At 37.8% G+C, this 26,679-nt stretch overlaps 1 protein-coding gene across 1 annotated transcript in view; it reads left to right on the top strand.

The window, feature by feature from the left end:
• Positions 1 to 26,679, top strand: part of NOSTRIN (nitric oxide synthase trafficking) — a 52,435-nt gene that overhangs the window by 10,590 nt on the left and 15,166 nt on the right. Inside the window, exons 3-10 of the mRNA XM_011360138.1 lie at positions 7,515 to 7,598; positions 10,206 to 10,268; positions 10,471 to 10,552; positions 12,829 to 12,891; positions 15,446 to 15,544; positions 20,842 to 20,967; positions 26,002 to 26,100; positions 26,198 to 26,323. Coding sequence (XP_011358440.1) covers positions 7,515 to 7,598; positions 10,206 to 10,268; positions 10,471 to 10,552; positions 12,829 to 12,891; positions 15,446 to 15,544; positions 20,842 to 20,967; positions 26,002 to 26,100; positions 26,198 to 26,323 — 742 coding nt within the window. The remainder of the gene's footprint in view (positions 1 to 7,514; positions 7,599 to 10,205; positions 10,269 to 10,470; positions 10,553 to 12,828; positions 12,892 to 15,445; positions 15,545 to 20,841; positions 20,968 to 26,001; positions 26,101 to 26,197; positions 26,324 to 26,679) is intronic.

Below are 26,679 nucleotides of genomic sequence, written 5' to 3'. Positions count from 1 at the left end.
AAAAAAAAGAAAAGAAAAAGAAGAAAGCGTAGTTGGTCATTGTTCTATCCATGATCCACTGCAGATGCTGTCAACAAAGGAATAAAATTATTTAAATGAATTATTTGATAAATCCTCACCCTTTCTATTCTACCCATTGCCCGTGTGATCTTAACTACCACAGCTTCAGCTCTTTTTTGCATATTGATAACTCCCACACTTATATTACTAGGAAATGTGTCTTACCTGTACTTCAAATGAAATATACAACAGTCATTCTACTGAACATTTCCACCTGGGTATCCCAGGGAATCATAAGGTTGTCCTACTCAAAATAGAGTTTATTAGCTTTTACCCAAAGCTGGTACTCTCTCTGGATTTTTTTTTTTACCATGGTGACTGGGACCACTACCTACCCAATGAAGCCCAATACCTGGGAGACACCTATGACCCCTCCTTCTATCTCAATTCATAAGCAAGTCTTCATTGTTCTCTCTTCTAACACCTCTTATACTTACAGCTTTCTTTTTGTTTTATGGCCTCTGCCATTGTTCTGGCAAAAATCTCTTAACTTGTTCTTCTGTCTAGGGGTACTTCTTTGCAGCTGTGCAATTTGTACACTACACAAAGGCACTTACCTGGCTGAGGGGCTGAGTAAAGGCAGAAATCAAAACCATTCTCCACCCTGGAGCCTTGCATCCTGGCTCAGAGCTGTGTCCCTTCAGAGGATCTTTTTCTAATCCAAGGAAAGCTGCCTCGACTAGGGTGCTGGCCAAGGCCCTGCCCCTGTCTCTAATGCATCTTGTATGCTATGGCCATGATGCAGTGTAGATTCTTCAAAGACTCCCATGACTTTAGTGTAACATTCAGCCTTCATAATATTTTATTAAAGAGATCTGGGCCCTGCCTTCACATTAAGCTTATTTCTATCTCTCCATGACCCCTGCCCCTCCCCATCTTACTGAACAACTTGCAGTCACCCTCCCATGGGTCCTTGTCACCCCTCCCACCCACTTCTACCACTCATCATGGGTCTCTGCATTTGTGCAGGCTATATTTTCTGCCTGGTAGATGCTTCTTCACCTACGTTGCCAGGCTCCATTCAATGTGTTCTTCAAGATTTAGTCATCTCACTCTGGTGAGTCTTACTTGACTCTACTCCCCACTCTCAAAAAAGTGCGCTTCAGAAATGTACAGAGCTAGTGCTTCCCTCTGTTACAGCTCTTATCGCCATATATTGTTATTCTCTGTTCACTTGTCTATCTCCTCCACTGGAGACTGAACTCCTTGAGGGTCTTTCTACACTATGTGACAAGCACAGAGCCTGGCACAGAGGAGGAAGTCAATAGATGTTCACTGAGTGAATAAAGACATTAATGTATGAGTGACTCATAACTTTTAAGAAGTTTAAGTTATTTCTGAAGAGCAATAGACGAGTGTGTCAAAGAAATTTATTCATACAGTATATGAATAAATTTCTTATTTTAGAAATTTATTAATAAAGAATCTTATTTTGAACAAAAGCTAGAAAAGAATAATAAAATTACAGAAGAGACCATTTATCCAGCACAATCTATAGATCAGCCACTGTGTTAGATGTGTCTTATATTTAGTCTCTTTTACTTTTATTCTCACCATCCAGTGCAATAGAAACGTATTCTTAACCATTCCTAATTTACAGATGGGAATATGGATGAGATGAAACACAGCTTAATCCAGGCTTTGTGTAAGGGCATCTTCCACATGGGCAATTTGGGGCACTGCTATGGAAGTCCCAACATGCTCAGGGGGTCCTGGTCCAACTCCCTTACAGAGTCTTAGGATCCTCTATTGGAAGGGACATCAGTGGTCATCAAGCCCAGTGTTTTTCAAACCTGGTAGTTTGAAAAACTACCAGGGGTCTGTGGGGAGTACTCAGGGGGCCACTTCAAAGGGTGAGGAGGAGGACAAGTGAGCAGAACTCAGGCTCCCTCTTCGCTCCTGCTCCCACTTAATCAGCACATAGTATATATACAATATGGTGGGATTCTGTATAAAATTTTGTTTTTCAGCTAAAAAGTTTTGAAAAACACCCTTGTTGTCCATTGTAATTGACCTCTCCCCGACAACACTTCCATCCCACCCCAAACTCACTCAGTTCAGGAATTAGCAGACACAGAAGATATGACGTCTAGAGCCACTATAGCTGTATATTCCCTTGGCCAGAAGTGAGCAGTGACTCCGTGGCACTTTCATACTGGACACTCAAGAGGAGTGTCCTCCTGGCCTCATCTTCCCATTTCACTTTCTTTCATACTATTCTCAGGAACCAGAATTAAGGCATTCAGTAATGATGAAGTGGGTGTTGTGGGCTAGCCAGAGAACCAAGCCCCTTGAATAACTGAGCTTCCAAGTAAAAATGTCTTTCAAATTGCTATTAACCAACTTTTAAATATGCCTTATTTGTGAGACAAGCTTGTGATTGTCTTTCAAAAGGCAAACTGATAAAACTTTGGTGGAAAATGACAGCATTCCAGGCTCCAAACCAGAAGCTGTTGCTGGTCAAAAGTAGAAGGCCAGAGATGGGGGATGATATTAACAAACAGATTTTCAGATTACTAAAATTTCTCCTTAATTCATAATGAAGGAAGGGCTCTGTCACCTGCTGTTTTCAAGCATAAGAGAGACTTAGTCCTGTTTAATTAATTCCTTATAGACACAGGGGCCAGCTACAGTTTTGTTTTGTTGTTTTTTTTATCACTTTTTCGAATCTTAATTTCGTTAGAGAATAGTCTAAAATTGATTACACGGTCATTTATATTCTTAGAGTACAATTTGTGCTCTACCTAAAATATTGAATCCACATATTTTCCATCTCTTCTTTCTTTCAAAAGTATAATTTATTTTAAATTCTAAGATAAATGTTGGTCTTTAACTTATTGGTTGGTCTTTATTATTACTAATGAAAATTTATTTACCTGCCTCCACATATTGAGAGAAAATTGGAATATAAATTGATTAAAAGTCAGTGCATGCCATTTCCCTGGTCCAGGATCTATAAGACTCACTGGAATATTCTGAGATTGGGCTGCCCATCAAAAGATATATATATCATCAATTTCACATGTGCCGAGACAGTTGCTTAGAGAAGGAATCTCATCTCCTATTAGATATGGTAGCTACAAGGATAGAACGTTAAGTACAATGTTTTTACAAGCATGTTTCTGATTATTTTAATGAAGCAGTGAAAATTTCAGGTCTCAGTTTTAGATTAGCTCTACCTCTCTCATCTCCCTTTGCATATGATGGCTTTTAGGCCAAAAACCATGATAAAGCAGCTCCCTTCAAAGGACGGAAAAGAAACCAGTACATGTGGGGGTGTCCTCCTGGCCTCATCTTCCCATTGCCACCTCTGCCTTGGGAAAACACCAAAGTTATTTCATTTCTGTTTAGCGAGAATTCTGAAAGGATATATAAACATACTGCTTTATTAGACCATAAACACAGACAAGCCACAGTGTTTGTTCCAATTTACAAACACTGAGACTTATAAAAGTGGCAGTTCTCTCTATACTTGCCAGCTGGAACATGACTTCTTAGAGTGATTTTCTCTGGGGAGGAATATAGCCATTAACCTCTGTTAAAATAAAGGCTATTCAGGGCCAAAGGCCTGGAAACTTTTTATTTGTAGGCAAAATTGCCAGAAAGGAAGTCCAGAGAGAGTGTTCCACTCCCCATGTACCCACACCCATCCTCCCAACCCTATTTCATTTCATTTCCTTCTAACTTCAGGGGTAATCTGCTGAAGATACTGAAATGGTCATTAGGGTTTAAAATGCAAGAGCTGATGATTACAGCCTACTTTGCTTGGTCGATTCTAATGCTGGTTCTAAAACCCTTTAGAGTCACTACTATATTGAAGGTGGAGAGACAAAAGGTACAATAGTGCGGTTCAGAGAGGCCATGGCCAACTCAGTGGGCCTCAGAGGGCTACATTGGTGACAGTTGATATTACAGCCCCCTCCCTTCCCACTTTCCAGACCCTTAATACCTCCTCTTCCCTGTGTGGGAACACACCTTACACAGCTGCTTTGAGAAGAGACCACGGGAAAATCATTCTGTCTGCACTGAGGCCACTGTGGATTCTGTCTAGGCTGCTAAGCCACCAGGAACGGTGATGATTCAGAACACTGCAATTAACTACAAAGTGAGAGGTGGCATCGATTTTTAAAAGTACTTACCTTTGACTTCCTCAGCAATTCTCCATCTGTAGACTCTTCCTCACAGTTTCAGAGGTAGGAGACTGGAGCAGCTAAGCAGGGAGTTTCTCTAGCCAGACTACCCAGGTTTGAATCCCAGCTATGTCACTTCTTCATGGATGACTTCGAGCAAGTTATGACTGAACTCTCTGTGCCTTGCTGTTCCTCTCTATGAAATGGATAGAGTAAGTGTGCCTACCTGATGGGAGTTATCACAGAATTTTTAAACTATATATCAACCTATAAAATACTTATCTGCCCTGCCGCAGATTTCTAAGGTACTTGTAAATAAAGAGTAACCTGCCAAAGCAAGAAATGCTGTGTGGAAATTGAATCTTTTTAAGCTGGTTTCTGACTACACTCAAGCAAAAAGCCAGCAGAAATACTGGGGCTCAGGAGTGAGGATGGCCAGGTTCAACACAGAAGAGCAATAACTTAAAAGTGAGCAGGGCCCTCTCTGTTTTTTTGTAGCCAAAGCGCAACTTTTCCCCCAGATGAATCTGATTAAGTTAATGGTGTAAAGGAAAGCATCATTTCCTTCTGGGTTGTCCTTTTTATTTCTGCTTAGCCTCTAGGACACCTTGTACAGCTTGCGAGAACATTCTAAAAGTGAAACTGAATTTTGAGGAGGAGGCTGTGCCTGACATGGCATTAACCCTTCCTGTCAGAAGCCATTCTGAATTGTTTTAGAGCTGATGGAATAAGCTAACTGTGGATTCTTCCCCCACCCCAAACACACCCTTCTGTATATTCAGGGTGTTCTGAATGTTTAGAGATCCTTTTGGATATGTAATAATAATTATATTAGAAAAATTAATATTTATTAAGAACTTGTTTGGTGCCCACCTTGAGCTAAGCACTGAAAAAGATTCTTATCATATTTAATGTTCTGTATATTGCCTCCAGGAAAGAATGGAAAGCTGGGAAGAAAAGCCATCCTAAAAAGCCATCCGGTTAGCAACAGACTAGGAAAGGGTTTATGTGTCTAGCTTTTCCAAGTGCTAGAAAGCTGTGTACTCCGTCATTGAGCTGAGCACAGCTCAAACTTGTGGGAATACATCGAAATAGTTCATCAGTTTACAGTTTTTAAAAGTGGTAAAGTGAGAATAGACTTGTAGCAGAGATCAGTTAAAAATTCTAACCAAGACCTAATGGAAAGTCCATTTATTCAATTATTCAAGATAATACATACCAAGTGCCCGTTATGTGTCAAACACTGTTCTAGGCCTAGAAATATAGCAATGAACCAAACAAATTTTCAACTCTCTTGGAGCTTACGTTCTAGGGGTGTTCACAGAAGTACACTGAAAAAATACGTGATGTCAGACAGTGATAAGCTCTAGGTCATAAATAAAGCTGTAAAGGGATAGTGACAAAGATGCTCTTTTAGGTAGGATAGCTTCTGAGGTGGTGATGTTTAAACAAGACCTGCTAGGGTTTACATGAAGGAGAATGCCCTATGGTTATTTAGCAAAAAGGAGTACCCGGCAGAGGCCAGAGCGAGTGCCAGGGCCCCGAAGCAGGATGGCATTTGGCCACTAAGCAAGAGTATAGTGAGTCAGGGGGTGACTTATAAGAGGGGAAATAAGAGCGGGAATCAGGAGTCAGATCATGCTGGTCAATAGCAATGTTTCCAGTGTTTGAGCCCCTCCTAGACTCAAGTCATTACCAAATTTTAAACATCACCCCCCCAAGGTAGGTTTAATTACTCCCTTTTAATGTTGCCTAAATTTACTCTACTGAATGGTAGAGGTCTCTTGGGATTCTAGAGCTTCCAAGTTCATCAAGGGTGATGATCTCCCAAGCTGCTGAGCACTCTCTCTCTCTTTCCATCAATCAGAGCATATTCTTTGAGAAGAAATCTATTTTTAAATGCAATGAGATACTTACTATCAGCTTCATTATTTTTGAATATTTTCCTTAACCTATTCTTATACTTGGGCAAGGTTGGTACCTCAGCCTCAACATGCAACCTGCAATGTTCTTCTTTATTTCAAAAAGTGGCAAAAGTAAATTAGAACACAGCTGTATCAACAGGGAAAAATAAACAGAAATTTAGTAATAAATCTCTGGATTCCGTTTTATAAAAGTCAGCTGTTTGGTCTATAACATTGAGTGTGATTTGTATGGAAAAAAGCATGCAAGTATGAAGTTAGTTACTGAAGAGTTCTAAGATTGTTTTGCAAATGAAATGAAGTCAAATAATTGTAAAGATATTTTACAATAAAAATAGAATTAAAAGACTGAAAAATATGCAACAAAAACTTTCTGATTTGTGTTAAAAAGGGAGACAATAGAAATTGAACTTAATTTCCTACACTTTTATTATCTTTAGTGAAAAGTGAGGAGATGAATAAGAATATGTCTTCATTTTATCTATAGATGGGCCTGTAAGTAGGACATGGTAAGATCAGTTTAAGATGAGAGTCACTCCCTTGATCTCAAGAACCAAGGAGCTGTCTTTTGAAGAGCATGCCCAGATTCCCTACTGAGTCTTGTCCTGCATAGAAAGTAATGGATTCATTTTTTTTAAATCTGGCATCAGCCACCTCAGCACCTTCCTGATGATGTCCCAAGATATGCAGGAAAGTTTTCTGTTCCCTACTCATTGGATTAGTTGCTAGGCCTGCTGTAACAAGGTACAACAGACTGAGTGGCTTAAACAACAGAATTTACTATAGTATAGTTGAGGAGACTAGAAGTTTGAGATCAAAATGGTGACCAAGTTGATGTCATCTGTGGGCAACGAGGGAGAATCTGTTCCAGGCCTCTCTCCTAGCTTCTGGTGATTTGCTTATAGATGCATCACCCCCATCTCTGACTTCATTTTTACATGGCGTTCTTCCTATGTCCGTCTCCATTTCCAAACTTCCTCTTTTTATAAGGACACAGCCACATTGGGTTTAGACCCACCCTACTGACCTCATCTTAACTTGATTGTCTGAAAAGACTCTATTTCCAAATAAAGCCACATTCACAGACTCTAGGGTTTAGGACTTCAACACCTTCAGAAGTGCGGAAAGATACAAGTCTACCCAAAATACTAGTGTAGCTAGGTCTAATAAAAAGCTCTCTCCCTTTGCAGGATTCTCTTAGATTATGCCTAAGGAAACGAGCATCCTTATAGTAATCATCTCTTCCTTATGTAGTCCTAGTATTGTCAGCCTGAGCCCTCTTCGGGGGAGAGAGAGTGTGTGTGTGTGTGTGTGTGTGTGTGTGTGTGTGTGTGTGTGTGTGTGTGTGTGTGGTTTTGCTTGATTTCTGGCCAGCAAAATCTAACTATCTCTTTGCTAACAGGGCAAACTTAGAGTTTAACTATGCAAAAGGACTTCAGAAACTGGCAATCAAGCTGAGCAAAGCACTACAGAGCACAAAGAAAAAGTAAGTATGTGGATGAGGTAAGGCAAAATAATTCTAAAAAATAATAAAAAGTGACATGTTCAATTCTAGCTTCCTCTTATCTGTGTGGCAGGTACATGATGTCAAGCATGACTTCCTGTGTTTGGGCAATTACTGTGTGCCACAAATTGTGTTAAATGCTCTTATAGACATTCCTGTTTAATCTTCATAACCCTTGTGAAGTCTTGTTATTGTCGCTTTTCTAGACAAGGCCTTGAAGCTTGGAGGGTTTAAGACATTTGCCACAATCACATAGATAATGAGTTGTAGAGATGGATTCATTCTCTGTTTTTATGCCTCCTAAATCCATATTCATAATAGACCTCAGTGGTGACAGTAAACTTGGGAAGCAGTGTTGTTAAGTTGCAAGATCTTGGAGTCAAAAAGTGTGAATCCTGCTTTATCTCAACTCTATGACCTTCAGCAAGTAACCTGGCCTCTCTGTGCCTCAGTTTTCACCATTGTTAAATGAAATAATGAAATGTGTTCCATCGTGTGTATGTACGTGTGGGGGGGGGAGGGGTGTATATTGAATGAGAAAATATATGTAAAGAGATTAGGATGTTGGGTGCAGAAAAAATGTTTTGTTCACATTTTCCTCAATACATTTCAGAATGAAGTCAATTCTTTCTTGGAGGAGAGAGAAGAAAGATATTGGTGTTCTAAAAATGGTCCCTTAGTAATAATTTGTTATGAAGAGTCTTGAGTAATGCTTGCAGATGACACCTTGAACTGACAGTGCCATCGCAAAGGCCTCTTTGATGATAAAAGAGAAAGGGACAAGAGAAAGGAAGTCTTTGGGAACTCCAATTGCTATTCTTCCTTAGGCTTTGTCTGTAGTAGCAAATATTGACTTTGAAATTGCTCTGACTTTTAGCTTGATTTTTAGGATAGTATTTTAGTAGACTACAAAGGAGCCAGTAGAGCACAGTGGTTGAGCATAGATCGACTTTATTTAGACTGCCAGGTTTAAATTCTAGCTCTACCACTTACCATGTAGGTGTATTAGGACAATTTATCTTTCCTCTCATTGTCTATTTAAAATAGAAATAAAACCTATCTTATATAATTGCTGTGAGGATTAAATGAGATAATAAAAGAAGTGTGTTTACTACCTAGGAGAGAGCCAAAGCCCCATAAGTGTTCATTATAATTTTGATTATAATTACCTCCCAAAGAATAAGAGATGTAAGGGTGTAGGGGGTGTGTGTTGTGTTGCAACCTTAGCATTCAGCATGGTGCTCCCAGAGAGTTGGCATGTCCAGAATGTTTGGTTATCTAGGGTTAGCACAACAGTTAATAATAAAACATTAATTAAACTTTTATCTAGACCAAAATCTGTTTCAGATACTTATGTAATAATTAAGCGAGGGTCAGAAACATCAAGTGCTCCTTCCAAGGTCACGCAGAAAACAAAGGGGAGGATGTGGATTCAGACACAGACCTCTTGGATGCCAGCGCTCTCAGCTTCCTGCTCAGTTGCCCAGCTCCTCTGAGGGGCAAATGCCAGGCTCTGCTTCATTTTCGAAAAAAAATCTTAATCAAGTTTTAATTTATATGCAATAATACACCCATTTAATGCATATGGTTTGGTCGATTTTAACATATGTATACACCATGTAACCACTACCAAAATCAACACAGAGACATTTTTATCACATAAGATTTCTCATGCCTGTTTGCACGCCTTCCTCCACCCAGTTACAAGCAACCATTGATCTGATTCCTGTCAATACATAGATTTGTTTAGTCTTTTCTGGAATTTTCTATAATCGGAATCATACAGTAGGTACTCTCTGGTGCCTGGTTTTGTACCTGGCTTTGGATACACAAAAAAACCTGGCATCCTTTGGTCTAAATCTCCCATTCTCTGACTGCAAGTTACAACCGAAGTCATTTGGAGGCAAAACCTCTGCATCATCCTGATTTCAGTAGGGGCACCAATCTGTCCCTCCTCCTCCATCAAAGTCTGCATAGGCCTCTGTCCCTGGGGTTACTGATGCAATTAGGCTTATTGTTCTAACTTTTGAGGGCTGCTGTGAGCTATACCCCTTCCATGGGAGAAAACAGCATCACACTTCCTAATCCTCCTTCTGTGCTGCTGGGGACAGGGCAGTGCCATCCTTTTGTTAAATTGAGATAGTGCTCACAAGACCATAAAATATCTGAGCCGTTGTCCTAAAAGCCAGCAAGGAATGAGAACTAGACCTCAACCCCAGAGCAGGATACTGATGTGACAAAGGATGTGACAAAGGCTCTTGAATCCCCTGTCACTTAACTTCTCAGAATCTCAGTTTATTATCTGTGAGATCAGGATCCTGAAAAGGTTGTCTTTAAGGGACTTCCGCCTCTAGCGAGTTGTCTCCTGCCTCTTCTAAATGCCTTTATACCCTTGGCTATTTCTCTAACTTTCTACAGACAAGAATTGGAACATGAAAATCAAAATTAAAAAATGAATGATAAAAAGCAATTTCTTTAATGACTGTAGTGCAAATAAATACATTGACAGCATTTAATCAGAGCGATGCTTTCTTTCATACTTTACTGGGAAAATAACACATTCTTGTGTCTCCTTGTTTTTGCCTCCAGCTGTGTCGTCAGTGCCTGGGCCTGGATCTCGGAGGGCATGAAATCTGCAGCAGACCTGCATCAGTGAGTGCTCCTGCCCCAGCCTTGTTCCAACTCCAAAGGGAGTTTTAAATATTTAAACTGGGTGCACTACAAATATTCCACTTCAAACTTGCCCTGAATAGATATGCTGTAACACACTATCTTATTTTCCCAGAAAACAGTTTAGAAAGTAGATACAAATTCTAATGATATATTTGTGCGTTTTTTTATGTTCAATTTCCAGAAAACTTGGCAAAGCAATTGAGTTGGAAGCAGTAAAACCAACGCATCAAGTCCTGAGCGTACATGAGAAGAAGAGAAAATCAGTGAGTCAAAAATTTTCTTTTCTCTCCTGTTTAAGCAAGATTTCTGTCTTTGGACCAAGAAGTAAAAGATGATCTAAAAATGATACTACATTTCAGAAATTTATCATAAAAATAAAAACAAACCCCAAAATTTGTACAAAGATATACAAAGATGTTTGTTAAAGCAAACAAATGTACAAAGATGTTTGTTAAAGCATTGTTTGTAGTAATGAAAGACTGTAAAATACTTCATCACCCCCCAAAAAATTATGACAAATTCAAGCAACAGAATACTATGCAACCATTAAAGGTCTTATTGAAGAAAAATTTAATTACACGGGAATGTTCTTCACTATACAGAGTTAAAAAGCAAGATTTAAAAAATCTAACGATATGGCCTCAGTTTTGTAAAATGAATGTGTACCTACGCATAGAAAAAACATGGAAGAACTTCCCCAGAATGTTAATAAGAATTATCTCTAGATAGTGGGATTAGAGATTATTTTAATTGTTTTGTACTTTTTTTGTATTTCCATTGTTTTTGAATGAATAGATATTCCTCGGGTAAATCGAAAAATTATAAACACGTATTTTAAAAAGAAATGCTTTTCTGTGCTTATCAGCTTGGGATTAAGTAAAGGCAATAATAGGTATGATCTTCAAAGAGGCTTCAAACTGAAGAAAAATAACTAAATAATTCTTGCAGAGACAGCTGATCTTCTTAAATAGCATATTCTCTAGTCGTTTTGTGTGTCTTTTCTGCCAGAACAGTTTCATTAGTGTTCATTTTTCTTGTGTGTCATACAGTCATTTAGATCTTTAAAATATATTTTCAGGCAACATAAAGGAGTGTTTAATTAGTGTTGCTTAACTCTGATGGGAGTTGGGTCATGGCCACTATTTCAAGGTCAGGTGCAGGTAAGAAGTTCTGAAGCAGTAATAGTTGGTCTTTGTGAAGGGAAGGGGCCGGGGCTAAGAGGAGTGTCAAGTGACCACAGCCAGATAAAATAGGTGATAAAAAGAGTAAGTGAGTAGAATGAGGGGATCTGTAAAAGCCCTGCTGGATGAAAAATTATACCAAAAACATTTTTTTATTCAAACTCATTAAACTGAGTCAGGAAATATAATTGTTGTTTGTGGGAACATACGTATGTTTTTACCAGAATAGATGTTCTACTCATGGCTAGGGTGATGGGGGAAATTTACAGTTTGACTAGAAAACAATATAATTATCTGCCTTTGCAAACCAACTTAATAAAAACCAAACACAAATCTATATTCCATTAACTAATAAATATTTTCATACCACATTATAATCTGAAAATTACTAGCATTTTTTTAGTACTTACCATATGTTAGTCACAGTGTTATGATCATTATCACAGTGCCTTAGATAATTAATGTCATTATCCCCCCAAACTGCTGTTCCAGTTCATAATCTTCTCTTCAGCATTACCCCTCCCTGCTGCATCCCTACCATCCTAGCCAGTCTTACACAAAAGATAAAAGATCAGAATCTTTCTCAAAGTAATGAACTAGTTCCACATTTCAGACACATACATAGAGTAAAAAAATGGCACGGAGAGTATAACATTATTTTCATTGTATTTGTTAGAATAAAGCATGTATTCCAAATTTAATCAGCTGGAAAAAATAAAAGTGTAGTGTTGCTGGATCTCAGGGTGGCTGAATAATGGCTGATCTGTGGGTCTGGCAAAAAGCTCAATGGTCCAGTCAGAAAGGTTCTGCCAGAATTTAAGTCTGACCTTCTGAGGTGGTGGAGCGGGGGTGCCTAGATTCAGTTTCATTATTACTATTAATGTCCCATTAGCTGTTTAAAGTTAAAAAAAAAAGTCAATTCTGATTAAGAATTCAGTCTCTTTGAAATTAAAACAGTATTCACTTCAGGGGCAATGAGATAGTAAAAATAGCACTGTTACTGATTCTATTGTGTTAAAATTTGGGGTGCATGGAATGATGCTGAAGAGAAAATGATGGGACCGGAAGTGATACCAAACTATGTAAGATCCTTCACATAGATTGCACATATTTATGTTGTTTTTACATAGTTATATGTGAGAAATAATTATTGTACCAAATGCATTCAGGCTAAATTCCGTTAAGAGATTCTTAATAAGAGGAAAAGATAGTTTGGCTACTTTTCTCAGGAAATATATCCACTGCAGGATTTTGAAATTTCTATGAATCGTGAGAGTGATTGTGCTACAATTAATAAGCCAGAACCGTGACTCAACAAGAAGACAGAAAATATTTTTTTCTTTTTTTCTCTTCAACAGCTTGATAACGAAGTTGAAAAGACAGCAAATCTTTTTATTAGCAACTGGAATCAACAAATGAAGGCAAGTAACACAAATATCTTTTGTATAAACTCAGTTTTTAGGATTGGAATCTTTTGCTTTTGCACAAATATAATAAAGTGTTTTGGTATTAGTTTTTCTTAGTGCTAAATAAAGATAAAAATGCTTCCTCATGTGAGTTATTATAGCTTTTAACTCAACCAATGGAAGAGCAGGGCTCCAAATATGGTTATTATTTATGGCCAAAACTTATTGTGTGCCAAGTGCTGTAAACTATATATTTAATCATCACGACAATCCAATGTGATATGTAACATTGCATTGTCCCATTTTAAAGATAGGTAGGGAAATTAAGACATGTGAGGTAAATAATTTGTCTAAGGTTATAAAACTGGCTAACAGTTGAACCAAGAAGTGTTACTAGTCATTAGGCTCCAGGATCACTGCTCTTAACAATTACACTATGTTGACTGCCTCTCTGTATAATTTATAACTTAGGGCAAGTGACAAATACTATCTGAGTTTTGGTCTCATCATTTGTAGAAGGGTGTTTGTGATCTCTGTCTCATTAGTGAGAGAGCAAAGTGAGGGGTAGGTAGAGATAGGTAAAGGGAATACATATGCATATATTGATTCCATACATATGTACAGTTCACTTCTTGTGTACCACAGTGCACTAAGATGTGGTTCTTGTTCCTAAGTAATTTTAAATTTAGTTGACAGACAACATATGTGCAGGAGATTGTGCATGAATTCTAAGGAGAGGAATTACAATCTGGTGTGAATTTAGAACATATCACTAGAGGTTCTTAAGCAGAGAGAACAACAGATAGAACTCATATATATATATACAGAAGATTATTCTAGAACAATCCAGTTGAGGAGGAATTCTTTTTGAGTAGAAAGGATTAGAGAGGGAATCTACCAAGAAAACCCAAGGATTTTCTTTGAGAGGATGTGTGCTCCAAGAGTTGAAATTCTCCTTTTCCATCTCCAAAGTGTCAGTCCCCAAAGAGAACTTCCCTAGGTAGACAGCCAATAATGCCAAATAACCAGAGATGCCCTCAGAAAGAGGCGACCCCATTTCAATCCTCAGTGTTACTGCTGAACCTTCTGATAAAACCAAAGACTTCCTGGGATCAGTGACATTAATATGAAATGTTCAAGATAAATGAATTTCTATACCCACAATAGAAAGTATGGGCATACACTGATGAAAGTATGCCCATGAGAAGCACATTTATAATAAATATTTCAAAGTCTTACAAACAGTATCCAGTCATTTGTTTTTAGTTTTGCTCTTGATTTTTATAAGCTTTCTTAAACAGAATTTGTTTTAAAAAATCCATTCTCTAAATATTCAGCTTTTACAGGAAATTCAATATAATGGAACAAAAGAGAGAAACCATGCTCGGCAGCTCCAATTGCTTTCAAGAACAAAAAGCATCTTTTATTATTTCCCAGTTCCACCAACTAATTTTTTCAAATAAAATGATTTTATTTTCTATGAAGAGTGACAGAAAAATTAGAAAACATAACATTCTTGACTATGATAATTGTCTCCCCAATTACAATTCAAGGGATTCAGCATGTCAATAACGAAGTGCGGTCTGTTTTGGAGGCACGTAAAGCCTTAAAGGACCAAAGTTCATGCCTCATTCCCTCGTTTATCTGTGGGCATGTGACCAACTGAAGGTAGAGGAAGAGAGTCTAGTTGCTTCTTGTTCCTTGAATTCCTTATTGTTGAGTCTTCATTTTTTAGAGACATTCAGAAGGCTTTGCCTCCAATTTCTAAGTAAAAAGAGACCTAAGCTTTTCATTTTTCTGGTTTTACAGATCTTGCAACCTTGACGTAAAAATATCCAATAGTATTTTAATCAACCCAGTTTCGGAAAAAGGCTCAATCCAACTCAAACCGAATTCTGTTTATTTTATCTCCGGAGCATCATCTCCTACCAAACTGGAACTGGGTAGAATAGGAAATGATCGCCTGAATCATAATCCACTCCAAGGTTTGAGGCATCAACAGAGTAGGGAGACTTTGAATGCTTCTTTCATCCCAACTACCCCCACCCCCACCCCTTTTCACAAATGCAGGTCATGTCACAAGATGCCAGGCAAATGCTCAGCTCTCAATCCTGGGCATCAGGGAATAAATTTCCCCTTTGCCATAAGTTTTAAGAGAGCATCCTAAAACAACTTCAGTTGTGGCTCAGGTTGATTTAAAAGAATGATGCAGGCAGTCTTCCATGTTTTTTTGTGATTTTTTTTTTTTTGTAAAGCCATTTCCATTCATTATGTTAGTTAGCTAGGATAATGTTTTGGAAGCTTGCAGGCCTTCAGTGATTTAGAAAAATGTGTAACTCTCTTGAGTGTACCAACTACAATGAAAAAATATACAGTGGTTCTCAGGGCAAAATGTTAGCCATCATGATATTTTAGGCAGATTTTGAGATGAGGGCAGAAACGAAGAACTAAAAACACACTATCATTCAAGCTAGCACATGAACATTAAATTGTTCAAGAACAGAAGAGTTTTTCTCTTGATGTTATTTCCTGCTCCTTTTTTGCTTTTTTATATATTTTTTGACTCTAGGCCAAAAAGAAATTAATGGTGAATACCAAGAAGCATGAAGCACTTTACCATCTTGTAGAAAGCTCCAAGCAAACCGTGACTGAGAGGGAGAAGCAAAAGGTAACCTGTCATGGCCGGTTGGATGCATATGGCTTAGAGACGGATGGAATTCCTGCCTTTAGCTACAAATATGATAGAAATGGCTGATTCCCACTCTGTGTAGGGTCTGAGCAGATCTGTAGTGTGGCCGAGCATAAGAAGGGATTCTAAATCATTCCTGGTACACATGTACTTATAAAAGATATTTATTGACAAATGACAAATTAGACCAGTGGTGTCAACATTTTTGATGGGGGACCCTATTAAGCATCTCTCAGCTCACACCTCAAAGAAGTAAAAAATATATACACACATTTATTATATATAATGTACTTCACTTATGTTGGATATAATATGTAGTACTTTATCTATTATACTGATATGTTATAACATTATAAAACATAAAAAAGTAGAATGGCTTGAAGGATGAGATAAAGATGAACTAAAATTTTAAATGATTAGCTAATCATCATATCTTTACATAATCATTAAGTGATAATTCCAGGCAAAATATATACTTGGGGCAAGGTTCAGCTTTAAACATAGTAAACATAAATTCATATTTCTCATAGTCCTCTTGATAATTTAAACATTTTTTTGGTCACCATCTTGTCGGGTGTCACTAGATCATCCCAATTTTTGCCTTTTCATGTGGGTGCTGACACGCTCGTAACCAGGAGCAGGAGACAGCATCAGCTCAAACCTTTCCTGTGGCTTCCTTATGCTTACATTGTTAGTCTTAACATAAAACTACAGGTTCTTGGCAGAGATCTTTTTAAGAGGTTTGTGCACTTTGTGTGTAGTAACCTCGTTAAATCTAGATAATAAATCTAGATAATAAATCACGTATGCATGACCCAGACACATGCCAATGGCCTCATGTCCCAGGATGTTGAAAGTGAAGACTTTATGTTAGCTTATTATGTTGTGATGAAGTTCCCACTCATCCTCCAAGACACTTTAGAATCCACAACTGTCCATGTGTGGGCACAACGTCAATTCATATATTAGATAAGAGATAGCTTTAGGCAAAAATGAACACAAATAATATTGGAGTACAGGCAGAAAATATATGATTATCTTGTATACCTCATGTGGTATATGCTACAGATTGGAAACCTTTGAAATCATCAATATCTCCTTCAAAAGATGGAGTCCCCTTAAGGAAATGCAGGCAGCACCACTGCAACCGAAAATAGTCTTAAAAGAAAAAGAAAATTGTCATTGCAAGTAATGCCATCATTTCATTTGAAGAAACCATTAGTTGAATAGCTTAAATTCATTATTAGCAAGATTTCACAAAGTTCTTATTTCTTCACATGCCAATCTTCAAAGTTTGAAATGATCATAATAAGAGTTCAATAATGAGACAGCTTCCAAGGAGGCAAAATCACAGTATGTTAAAATGCGAAGCACCAGGAACTGTCACAGGCATTTGAAGCCCACATTAGAAGCTATTCTTTATGGTTGTCAAGCAAAAAGGAAAAAAAGAGCATGGGCAGCTAAGTGTGAATTTCCTCTTCCTTCCCTCGTTAACAGCTTCCCTGGAAGGTCAAAGTCTATGGTCCTTCCCTCCCTTCCTCCTGCCAGTCCTGTAACCATAGTCCTTGGCTGTCATTATACCACAGACCCCTACCATCTTCATTGCTTTATCTGCTAGTCTTTTTTTTTTTTTTCCAGTCTTTAGAGCTACACACTTAAGGCAGTATTCATTTTCACATCTTACACAGAATTGCCCATGGTGTCCAGCCTGAGCTGAGCTGATTCTGTGGTGCTCAACAGTTCTTCCTTTTTTCCTGCTCAGCAGTCCTTGTTCTCACCAGAAGTTGATCTAAATCTCCATTCTCCTCGCACTTCCATCCTCACTACCCACTCTCAGCAGACTATCATGCCTTCTCTCTCACAGAAGAAATAGAAGTCAACACAGCCACCTTCCTACTAAAGTCAGCACAGCCACCTTCCTACTAAAGTCATATGTGCAATGGGGCACCATACTATCCTGCCTCTCAGAGATGTTTCTCTTGATTATTCCTCTTTCCTGTGTCTCAAACATAACCCTCCCCAGTAGTTTCTTTTCATCAGCCTTCTCAACTCCCCACATCTTGGGAGAGTAGGGAGAGTCAGGGAGAAGCTTTCCATGGCCTTATTCTTCTCCAGATATTATTGTCGCTCCTTACTTTTACAATAAGATTTGTTGAAAGGGTTGTCTGTGCTCTGTCTCCACTACCTCGCCTCCTGTTCACTCCTTAAACCTCCTCAATCAAGCTTTCTCCGCCGTTCTACTAAGAGTGCTTTTGCCATGGAAAATGATGTCTTCCTCATTAAAGCCAACAGGTACTATCCAGTTCTTACCTTATTTAACTTCTCAGAAGCATTAAGCCTTGTTGACATCCTCCTTCCAGAAATGATCTCTTCTTTAAAATTCAGCAACATCTTACTCTTTTGGTTTTCCCTCCTCGCAATTTTTTCTTAAATTCCTTTGTGGACTTCTCTCCTTTGGCCTGATCTTTCCCATGTTGCTCTTCCTAATGATTTCCCTCCTGGGCCTTACTCTGTTTCATTCAGCATGGTATCTTCCAGTGTCCTGCACAGTACTCTCAGCATCAGGTACTCAATAAATAATTGGCTCTCAAATATGCCTCAAAGCATCAACTAGCATATTTATGCTGACAATGCACAAATTTATATCTCCAGCCCACACCAGTCTCCATACTGCTTTCTGCACATCAAACTCAATATCCGAAATTGGAACTATCACTTCTATCTACCCAAAATATTCCTTATCCTTATGTTTTCTATATCTTTGAATAACACCATCCACCATATCCTCCCAATTTTAATTGCTAAACCAAATACCTTTTGAATGTACTTACTTTTTGAATGTATTCACCTCCACTGCCATTACTCTCTCCCAGGCCACCATCATCATTGCTTAGATTACTGTAACTGACAAATCAGTCTCTTGACTTTCAATGTTGCTTCTTCTTATCTATTCCCCATACACGAGCCTCCTCAAATCTGAACATTCTGTTCTCCTTTTAAATGCCTTCAAAGGCTTCCCAGTGACCTCAGAATGAGTACGAGCTCCTTTACATGGCCCTTTAGACTCTCCCACACTTGACCCTTCTCTAATTTTCAGCATCACCTTTTGCTATTCTTTCTCTCAAACTGTGTGCTCCAACCTCAAAAAACAAAACAAAACTGTATACCTTGCTATGTGTACCAACTCTTACTTTCATTTTAGGTTTATTCACACACGATTATTCCTATAAGCACCCACTATATGCCAAGTCTCAGCTTAAATGTCATTTTAATTCCAAGGCTCGTTTAAGTGCCTCTCTTATGCCTCAGTGATACCTAAATACTTATATCATCCCGAGATCTATCACACACAGGATAGTAATGGCCTGTGTGGGTCCCTGACTAGAGAAGAAGCCTATCTAGTTCCATTTTCTTTCCCCAGAGCCTAGTACCTGACACACTGTGGCATTCAGTAAATGATGAATGAGTGAGATGTTTGTTCCAAGAGAAAGAAAAGAGGAAAGAAAAAGTATACAATCTTTGACAAATTTTAGTAACGTTTTCTGAGAGGTTCCTTAAATAAAAGAGTCTACATTCTTCTTTTATATTGATTTGGGGTTATTTGCTGTAAATTTGCTGAGCAGAAATTTCTAGTCAATAGCTATATAGGCTGATGAATATGAGTAGTCATCTCAAAAGTGATTTTATTCTCATTGTTGGGAGTCTGGCATTCTCAACCAGAATTTAAGGACAATGATTTAGCAACATATAGCCATGGCACACTTTCTGCTCTTTCATTATATTGTTATCAGATTAAAATTCACAAGCTCATGTTTCTATAGATAAATGTGGCCCATTACACTTGATATACAAAACTAAATGTGTCCTGTATAAGTCGTTCATCAGAGCCGAGAGACAGTTGAATGGCTACCATATCAATTGGAATGATAAAGTGAGTGGTGTTAATATTCAGAATTTTAGATGAATGTTCTTTATTACTGAAATGTTAGTCATAATGTCCTTAACCATAAAAAGGGTCATTCTTAAAAGCTTTGTCTCTGTCCTTGAAGCTCTAAACTGCTTACACTGGAGGGATCCTCGGTGTTCCTTCATTTTTGGTTTGAGGACCATTTACAGCAGAATCATCTGAGGAAGTAGTGAAAATTCAGATTTCCAATTCCCACTACAGAACTATTGAATCAATATTGCTACTTGTGGAATGCTGAAAATCTTCCATTTTACAAGCACCCCTGGTCATTCGTAGGCATATTAAAGTTTGAGACTCATTCACATAATTCAACTTCTTCCTTCCTCGGAGATGTGAAATTACTTTTCTGAGCATTTTGAGAATCAATTTTGGCTTCCTTGGTCTGAAGAGTTTTGTATTACTTTGATTTTCCAGAAGATTCCATAGTCAGAATGGCCAATTTTGGTGATTGGCAAGAGGAGGCTCTTTGTGAAGGAGCGTATCATTGGGGAGCAGGATAGAAAGAAAGCATCTGTCAAGCTGTCCATAACTTGGAGTGAACACGAGCATACATCTCACTCGGACTCTTCACTAGTAACAGTGATTCTAATCTTTGAGGGCTGTACCAGGTGTCAGTCAGTGTGCCACATGCCTTACTCACATTACCTGTTTGAATCCTCAAAGCAACCCAGTGAAGTGGGAGCATCACTATTTGCATCACAGAGATGAGAAAACTGGCTTCTGAAGTTTAAGTAATTCACCCGCAGTCAGAACAAGGACTCTAATCCTCAAGTTTGATTTTTAAAGTTATACCGCAAAATTTATATAGTGAAAGCGAAGTGAGGTTGTTGGACAGGATGATAGCCAGGGCTAATTCTAGCTCTAAAAGTTACATAATTGCCCAAATCTCTAACTGTCCTGGTAAGAAATTCCATAGCCTAATATTTACCAAATAAGACTATAGGAATCATTAGTAGATTACAGTCTTGAGTTGAAGGTTCCTGATCTGTGCTTGCTTCTTCTCACCTGTCCTTTGACCTCCTCTTTGATTTGATGAAATTGGCACGTCACATCATATTTAAGGACCTCTATTTCCTCATAGAAAAAAAAAATTGAAAGAATTATACTAAAAGGCCCTAAGGTTTCCTTTCAGCTCTGATATTCTTTTTTCTGAGAAAGATCTTTGACTTTGTCATCTGTAGCTACTCTTTATGATTTTAGCTGGGAGATGAGAAAGATATCATTGGGATGCATATAATTTTTTATATGGAATTACAACGGGCTTTTATAAATATGTTAATGAATACGTGACACTGATGTTTTACTTTAGCTCCTCAATAAACTGAAAAAATCGACTGAGAAATTGTCAAAAGAAGATGAAAATTACTACCAAAAAAACATGGCCGGCTGTTCTACCAGACTGAAATGGGAAAACATGCTAGAAAACAGCTACCAGGTAATCAAGCAGTCCCTTTTTTTTTTTTCTTCCATGGAGCTTTGTGTGGCCTTGAAAATGGAGATTGGATCTATAGTTACATGACCTGATGATCTCTGTCCTTTGCTATGACCCTCACTCCTACTGTGACTTTAGACAAACCCCATTACTTCTCATTGTTTCAACTTTTCCATGGATACAGTAACCAGTGAATATCTATTGAATGTCACTGGCCAGAATTTCTGCTCCTAAATTCTCAATGGACAAGATAGCACTCAGCTAATTTCAAAAATAGCCAAAGTGAAGTGTAAATTAAGGCTTGAATATTAGGTACTCAGAAATTAATTTTAGGCCTGAGACCTAATTCAAATTGTGTTCACTTATAGAATTCCTTCGTATGTCAGGCATTGTGTTGGGCACTGGAGATATATAGCAATGAATAAATACAATCTAACTCTTGGGATGTGTACAGTTTAGCAACAAAGAAGACATATAGAGGAAGAATTGTGGCAAATCGTCCAATAAAAATCAAGAGGTATGAAAAAGCAAATCACAAAACAGAAAATCAAATCACTAATAACACATGAAAAGATGCTCACTTACATGGCAAAAATTTTAAAGTGATTATATCAAATGTTGCTAAATAAAAATTGTTGGGAAACTAAAATTCTTGTACCCCTCTAGTGAGAATAATTTGATGTTATATAATAAAACTGAAATATGTATGTACTCATAACACAACAGTTCCTCTTTTAGTCATAATCCTAAAGGAAAAATTATAACTGTATACCAAGGGTGATGTATAAAAATATTTATTGCAGAATTGTTTAGAATTGCATTGTGAGAAAAAATTGGACACAATCTTCATTTCTGTTAATAGAGGAATTACTCTTAAAATTTTATCTAATGTAGAAAAAGGATGCCTGTCAAGTCATTCTTGCTTCACCCTAGCATTACTGATTCCCTTTGTATTGTGTTGGCTTATATATATTCAGTTAATACAACTGAATATATTCGCATATTACACTGTACATTCTACATCTTCTGTTGTTTACAAACTCAGGAGTAAAATCATATTCATAAAAGACATAATAAAAGCGGGCTGAATTAAAGGAGAATTTTTATGTATTCCCCATCATTCTTCCGTAAAAGTGGAATATAAGAATTCGTTTTAGGATCCTATGCAGTGTCCTCTTACCCTTTCTTACTCTTCCAGTTGAATTTACAAATTCTTTCAAAGAGTAGTTACCGATCTACGTTCAAGGCAGTTTACTAGATACTGTGAGAAATATTACAAAGTCTCAAGTGTTGGTATTAAGTAATGAAACCAATTCCACAAACCACATGTTACAATTCGCTTATTACTTCATAATCATCCTATGTGAAAGCCACATGTCCTACCTTCCAAGAAAAAATAATTCAGTTGTTAGAAATAACCTATGTTTCAAAAAGTAATAGCGACACTACCAAGAATTACCAAGAATCAAATGTTTGGTACTGACAGTACTTACTCAAGGAATTATTTTAGAAAACCCTTTGCAAAACGTGTCAAAAGCCTTTAAAATGTTCACTTTCTCATCTGAACCACAGAACACAGAAAATAATTTGAGTGACTGTTTTCTCAGTTCTCGCAAGGATGGTAGTGAGTAGTAGCACTTTAGAGGCAGAGAGGAAATGGTGACTCATTGCATACAATGGATGCCTTAGGACATTGGGTTTCTCTTCTAGAAATCCTGTTGAAAAACACAATTTCCTTTCTATAAATCTATTTTGAGAAAATGACTGGAAAATAAATACAGATTTCTGTTCAAAATGCATTAAAAGTAAAAGGGAGGAAACAATCCAAATAGCCAACATTTAGGGGGATGACTAAATGAATCGATGCATTCTATGCACTTCTACACAATAGACTGTTAATTAAAATGATGTTTGTGACTAACAGGCTGGGAAATTGCTTATATGTGATGTTAAGTGAAAAAGAAAAGATATAAATTTAAGCAATTTGATAAATAACTAGAAAGATAAAATCATTTATACACACATACCTAGACAGACTGAAATATAGCAAAAAGTTAACGGTGGTTATCTCTGGGTAGAAGAATTATAAATGATTTAAAAATTTTTTTTGTTGCCCTTTATGGCCCTAGGGCACTATCTTAAAGCTCGTTAGAATTTGGATTCCAGAATGCCTCCCTAGACCAGGTAAATCACAGAACCTCTGAATGATTTTAGGAAGGGGTCTAGAAAATTGCTAGGTATACTAAAGTTTGGGAGTTTCTGCTCTAGAACAGCATGATCTTTCTTTGATTAGTTTTATGAAGGCAATTTAGATGAAAACAGAGTCCTTCCAAGCTCTTCAGCTAGTATAAACTGAAAGGCCAGGACAGTAGGAACCGAAAAGAATGAATGAACACTATGAATTATCATGATGCCTGGGCCCCAGATGGGCTCTAAATCTGCTGTTTCTTGATAACTCTGACCACACTTTCCTCATATGTGCTATTGTGAAAGCTTAGGAGGACAGTTTTAGGTTCTCCAGAGTATCTTGCTTTTCTACCACTTATTTTACATAAAAAGAGAAAGATAATAGAAAGCAATAATTCATTAAGTGAGATATGGATTTTCCCCTTGCACAGTGGAATTTATCTCAGCCTCTTTCCGTAAGCAAACATAGATCATTTTAATGATTTCCATAAAATGCGATTAGAATCCGTTAAACATTATCATCTCCACCAAAGGACACTGGCTATTCTAGTCTCAAGATTGATGCTAGCTGCTCAGCACTTGTCACGGTAAAAAAGCAGCTGCCCACTAGGGGTGCAGTGTGTTCCTAAACCTGGCTTTTCTTTTCTCTCCTTTGCTCATGGTGCCAAACTACAATAGCTGCTTTCTGAATCTTTTTCTATGCTGTAAAGGCTCTTTCTTTTTGAAGACTGTCCTACTTGAGATCCAAACCACTGAGCAGAATTGGTTTTATATATTTGTTAGGAGGCATATGGTTTCTGCCCTTTGAATAAGCAGTACATTTAACAGGCTAATCATCTATATCTTTAATCCTATATCTGGGAGGCAGAGGGCACACAGCCACATTCAAATAGCTGGTGCCTGCGATTTTGGAGAAAGACTCAGGAGACCAACACCAGAAACAAAGGCATTTGGTTTCTACTGACTCACAAAAATTGTGCAGGTTCTGACTCCACAAAGAAGATGGCCATGGAGAGCAGAGCTCCAAGCTTTCTCATTCAAATGCCAAGACATGTGGCACAGAATGGAAATTTGCATGTGATTAACACAGGTGTTCATAGTTACTACATGCATTTAATAGCAGCGTTAAAGTGACTATAAACCTACAAACAAAATGTGATATAAACTTAAAATGAAATATTATTCCGCCTTAAAAAGGAAGGAAATTCTGACTCATGCTACAAGGGTGAACCTTGAAAACTAATGCTAAATGAAATAAACCAGATACAAAAGGACAAATATTGTATGATTCCTGTTATATGAGATACCTAGAGTAGTCAAATTCATAGAAGACAGAAAATAGAATGGTGGTTTTCAGAGGGGCTGAGGAGAAGGGAATTAGGAGTTATTGTTTAATGCGTACAGAATTCAGTTTTCAAGATGAAAAGTTTTCAAAATAGATGAGGGTGATGGTTGCACAAAAATGTGTATGTATTTAATGACACTGAACTGTACACTTAAAAATGGTTGTAACTGTAAATTTCAGGTTTTGTGAATTTTACTATAATTAGTAAACAAACTGAAAAATTTCTAAATGACTATACATCATAGATGAAATAGCAACTGAATGTGAATGCAGTTTACTCACAGGAATATAAAGAAACACCATACTGGATATGGCCAGGGGGCCCTGCAGGTGTGCCAGGAGAGGCAGGATGGGAGAAGCCAAAGATCTTTGTGGTTTCTCTACCTCTACTCTACCAAAGGCCTATGACAATGTTACCCACCAATATGCCCAATACTTTCTTCATGAAAGACTATTGCACACACGCAATGGAGTGAGATGGTAGATACAGGAGAAACCAATCTGGCCTCTGAATAAAGGAGTAACATACTTACAAAACAGGATGAGGAGCATATTGTTTTTGGACACCTGCCACCTCTGTCAAAGCAGAATTCCTCTGCGCACATACCCAGTAGCCTCCTACTGCCCCCACATGGCCTGGGAATCCCTTGCATACTCCACCTGACCCAGCCTTCTCACACAATGCCTAGCTGGTGAACTTGGAAAGCCCTCGAAACAATCAGTAAGAAACTCAGCTAGCAGTGCGTGGCAAGAGTCTAATATCTAACTTTTTCTAAAATGTTAATGGCTAACAAAGCAAATATGACCACCCTCACTTTCTTATTTATCCTTCCTAGATAAAAGTTATGAAACTCTAAAAGTGGAATTCTTGTCATTTTGTACAAAATGGGGAAGCTGTGTTCCCACCTTCAAACAGAAGTCTTTGACTCCGCAGGCCTAATTTTAGGCCAGATTTATTAATTGATCAGAATTTGGAGTTCTGCTCTCATCAAATAAATAGTTTCCTGAAGCAGAGAATTTGTATCTCATCATTTTTGCCCTTGAAGAGGCTAGCAGAATGCCTTGTATGCGGTGTTAACAATTCCAGAAATATTTAGTGTCTGTCTGCATTTCCAAGATATGGACATGGGTTCCACTGGGTTTTACTCTATTTCTCTAGAATTCACAAATGCCTTTCAAAAGAGTCTTTCTCTCCCCTTTCTTTGTGAATATCAGGTAACCCATGGCATCTACTATATGCCTTTTGGGCCAAAAAAAGCCTGGAGAAAGTGTATAAGTTCAATCAATTCTAATGGATGATAAATAGGACAGATATCAAATCACATTCCTATCCTGGGAATCTCCCCCACCTCACCCCCACCCTGTCGCCACCACCAGTTTGGACATGATGTAATCAAGAGGCACAAACATGACAATTTGCTCAGACTTTCTTCGTATGCAGTATTCGATGGGTACTTCAGTTTTGCACAACTGGCTGATCTTACCTCATTTTCCATCCTTTACAGAGCATCCTGGAGCTGGAGAAGGAAAGAATTCAACTTTTATGCAATAACTTAAACCAGTACACCCAACATATTTCTATTTTTGGCCAAACTCTGACTACGGTGAGTTGTAAAGATCTCTCCATGTCTGGTGTGCATGACAAGAGCTGGCAGGAAACATGTCTTCAGCAAACTTATTCTGTTTTCCTTGACATTGCAGTGCCATGAGCAGATACACTGTGCCATCAGCAAGATAGATGTCGAAAAAGATATCCAGGCTCTAATAGAAGAAACTGCCATTTCAGCTACAGAAAATAAATCTGAGTTCCTATTAACTGATTACTTTGTAAGTATGGAATGGAAGGATGTTCCATTAATGGGGATCCTTAGTCATGTACTGAGGGATTAAATTCAAAAAAAATTGGAGGCATTTTTAAGGGAATTTTTTTTTTTTTAAAAAAATATATTGTTTTTTTCATAATCCATATCGATAAAACAAAACAGTGTGCTTTACAAACTAGGCAATAGATACATATCTTTGGTCTTCTCTGGAAGGGCTGAAGGTCAAACAGGATTTTCAACTGAATCTTCATATTCAGTCTTTTATGAGAGTAATGTCAAGCAGACGTGTTTTATGACCTGTAAATAATAACTGTGTATCATATTGGTTGTCTATTGCTGCATAACATATTACCCACAAAT

Source organism: Pteropus vampyrus, unplaced genomic scaffold (assembly GCF_000151845.1).
Source record: "Pteropus vampyrus isolate Shadow unplaced genomic scaffold, Pvam_2.0 Scaffold2, whole genome shotgun sequence".
NCBI lineage: Eukaryota > Metazoa > Chordata > Mammalia > Chiroptera > Pteropodidae > Pteropus > Pteropus vampyrus.
This window is presented reverse-complemented; position numbering and strand designations above follow the sequence as displayed.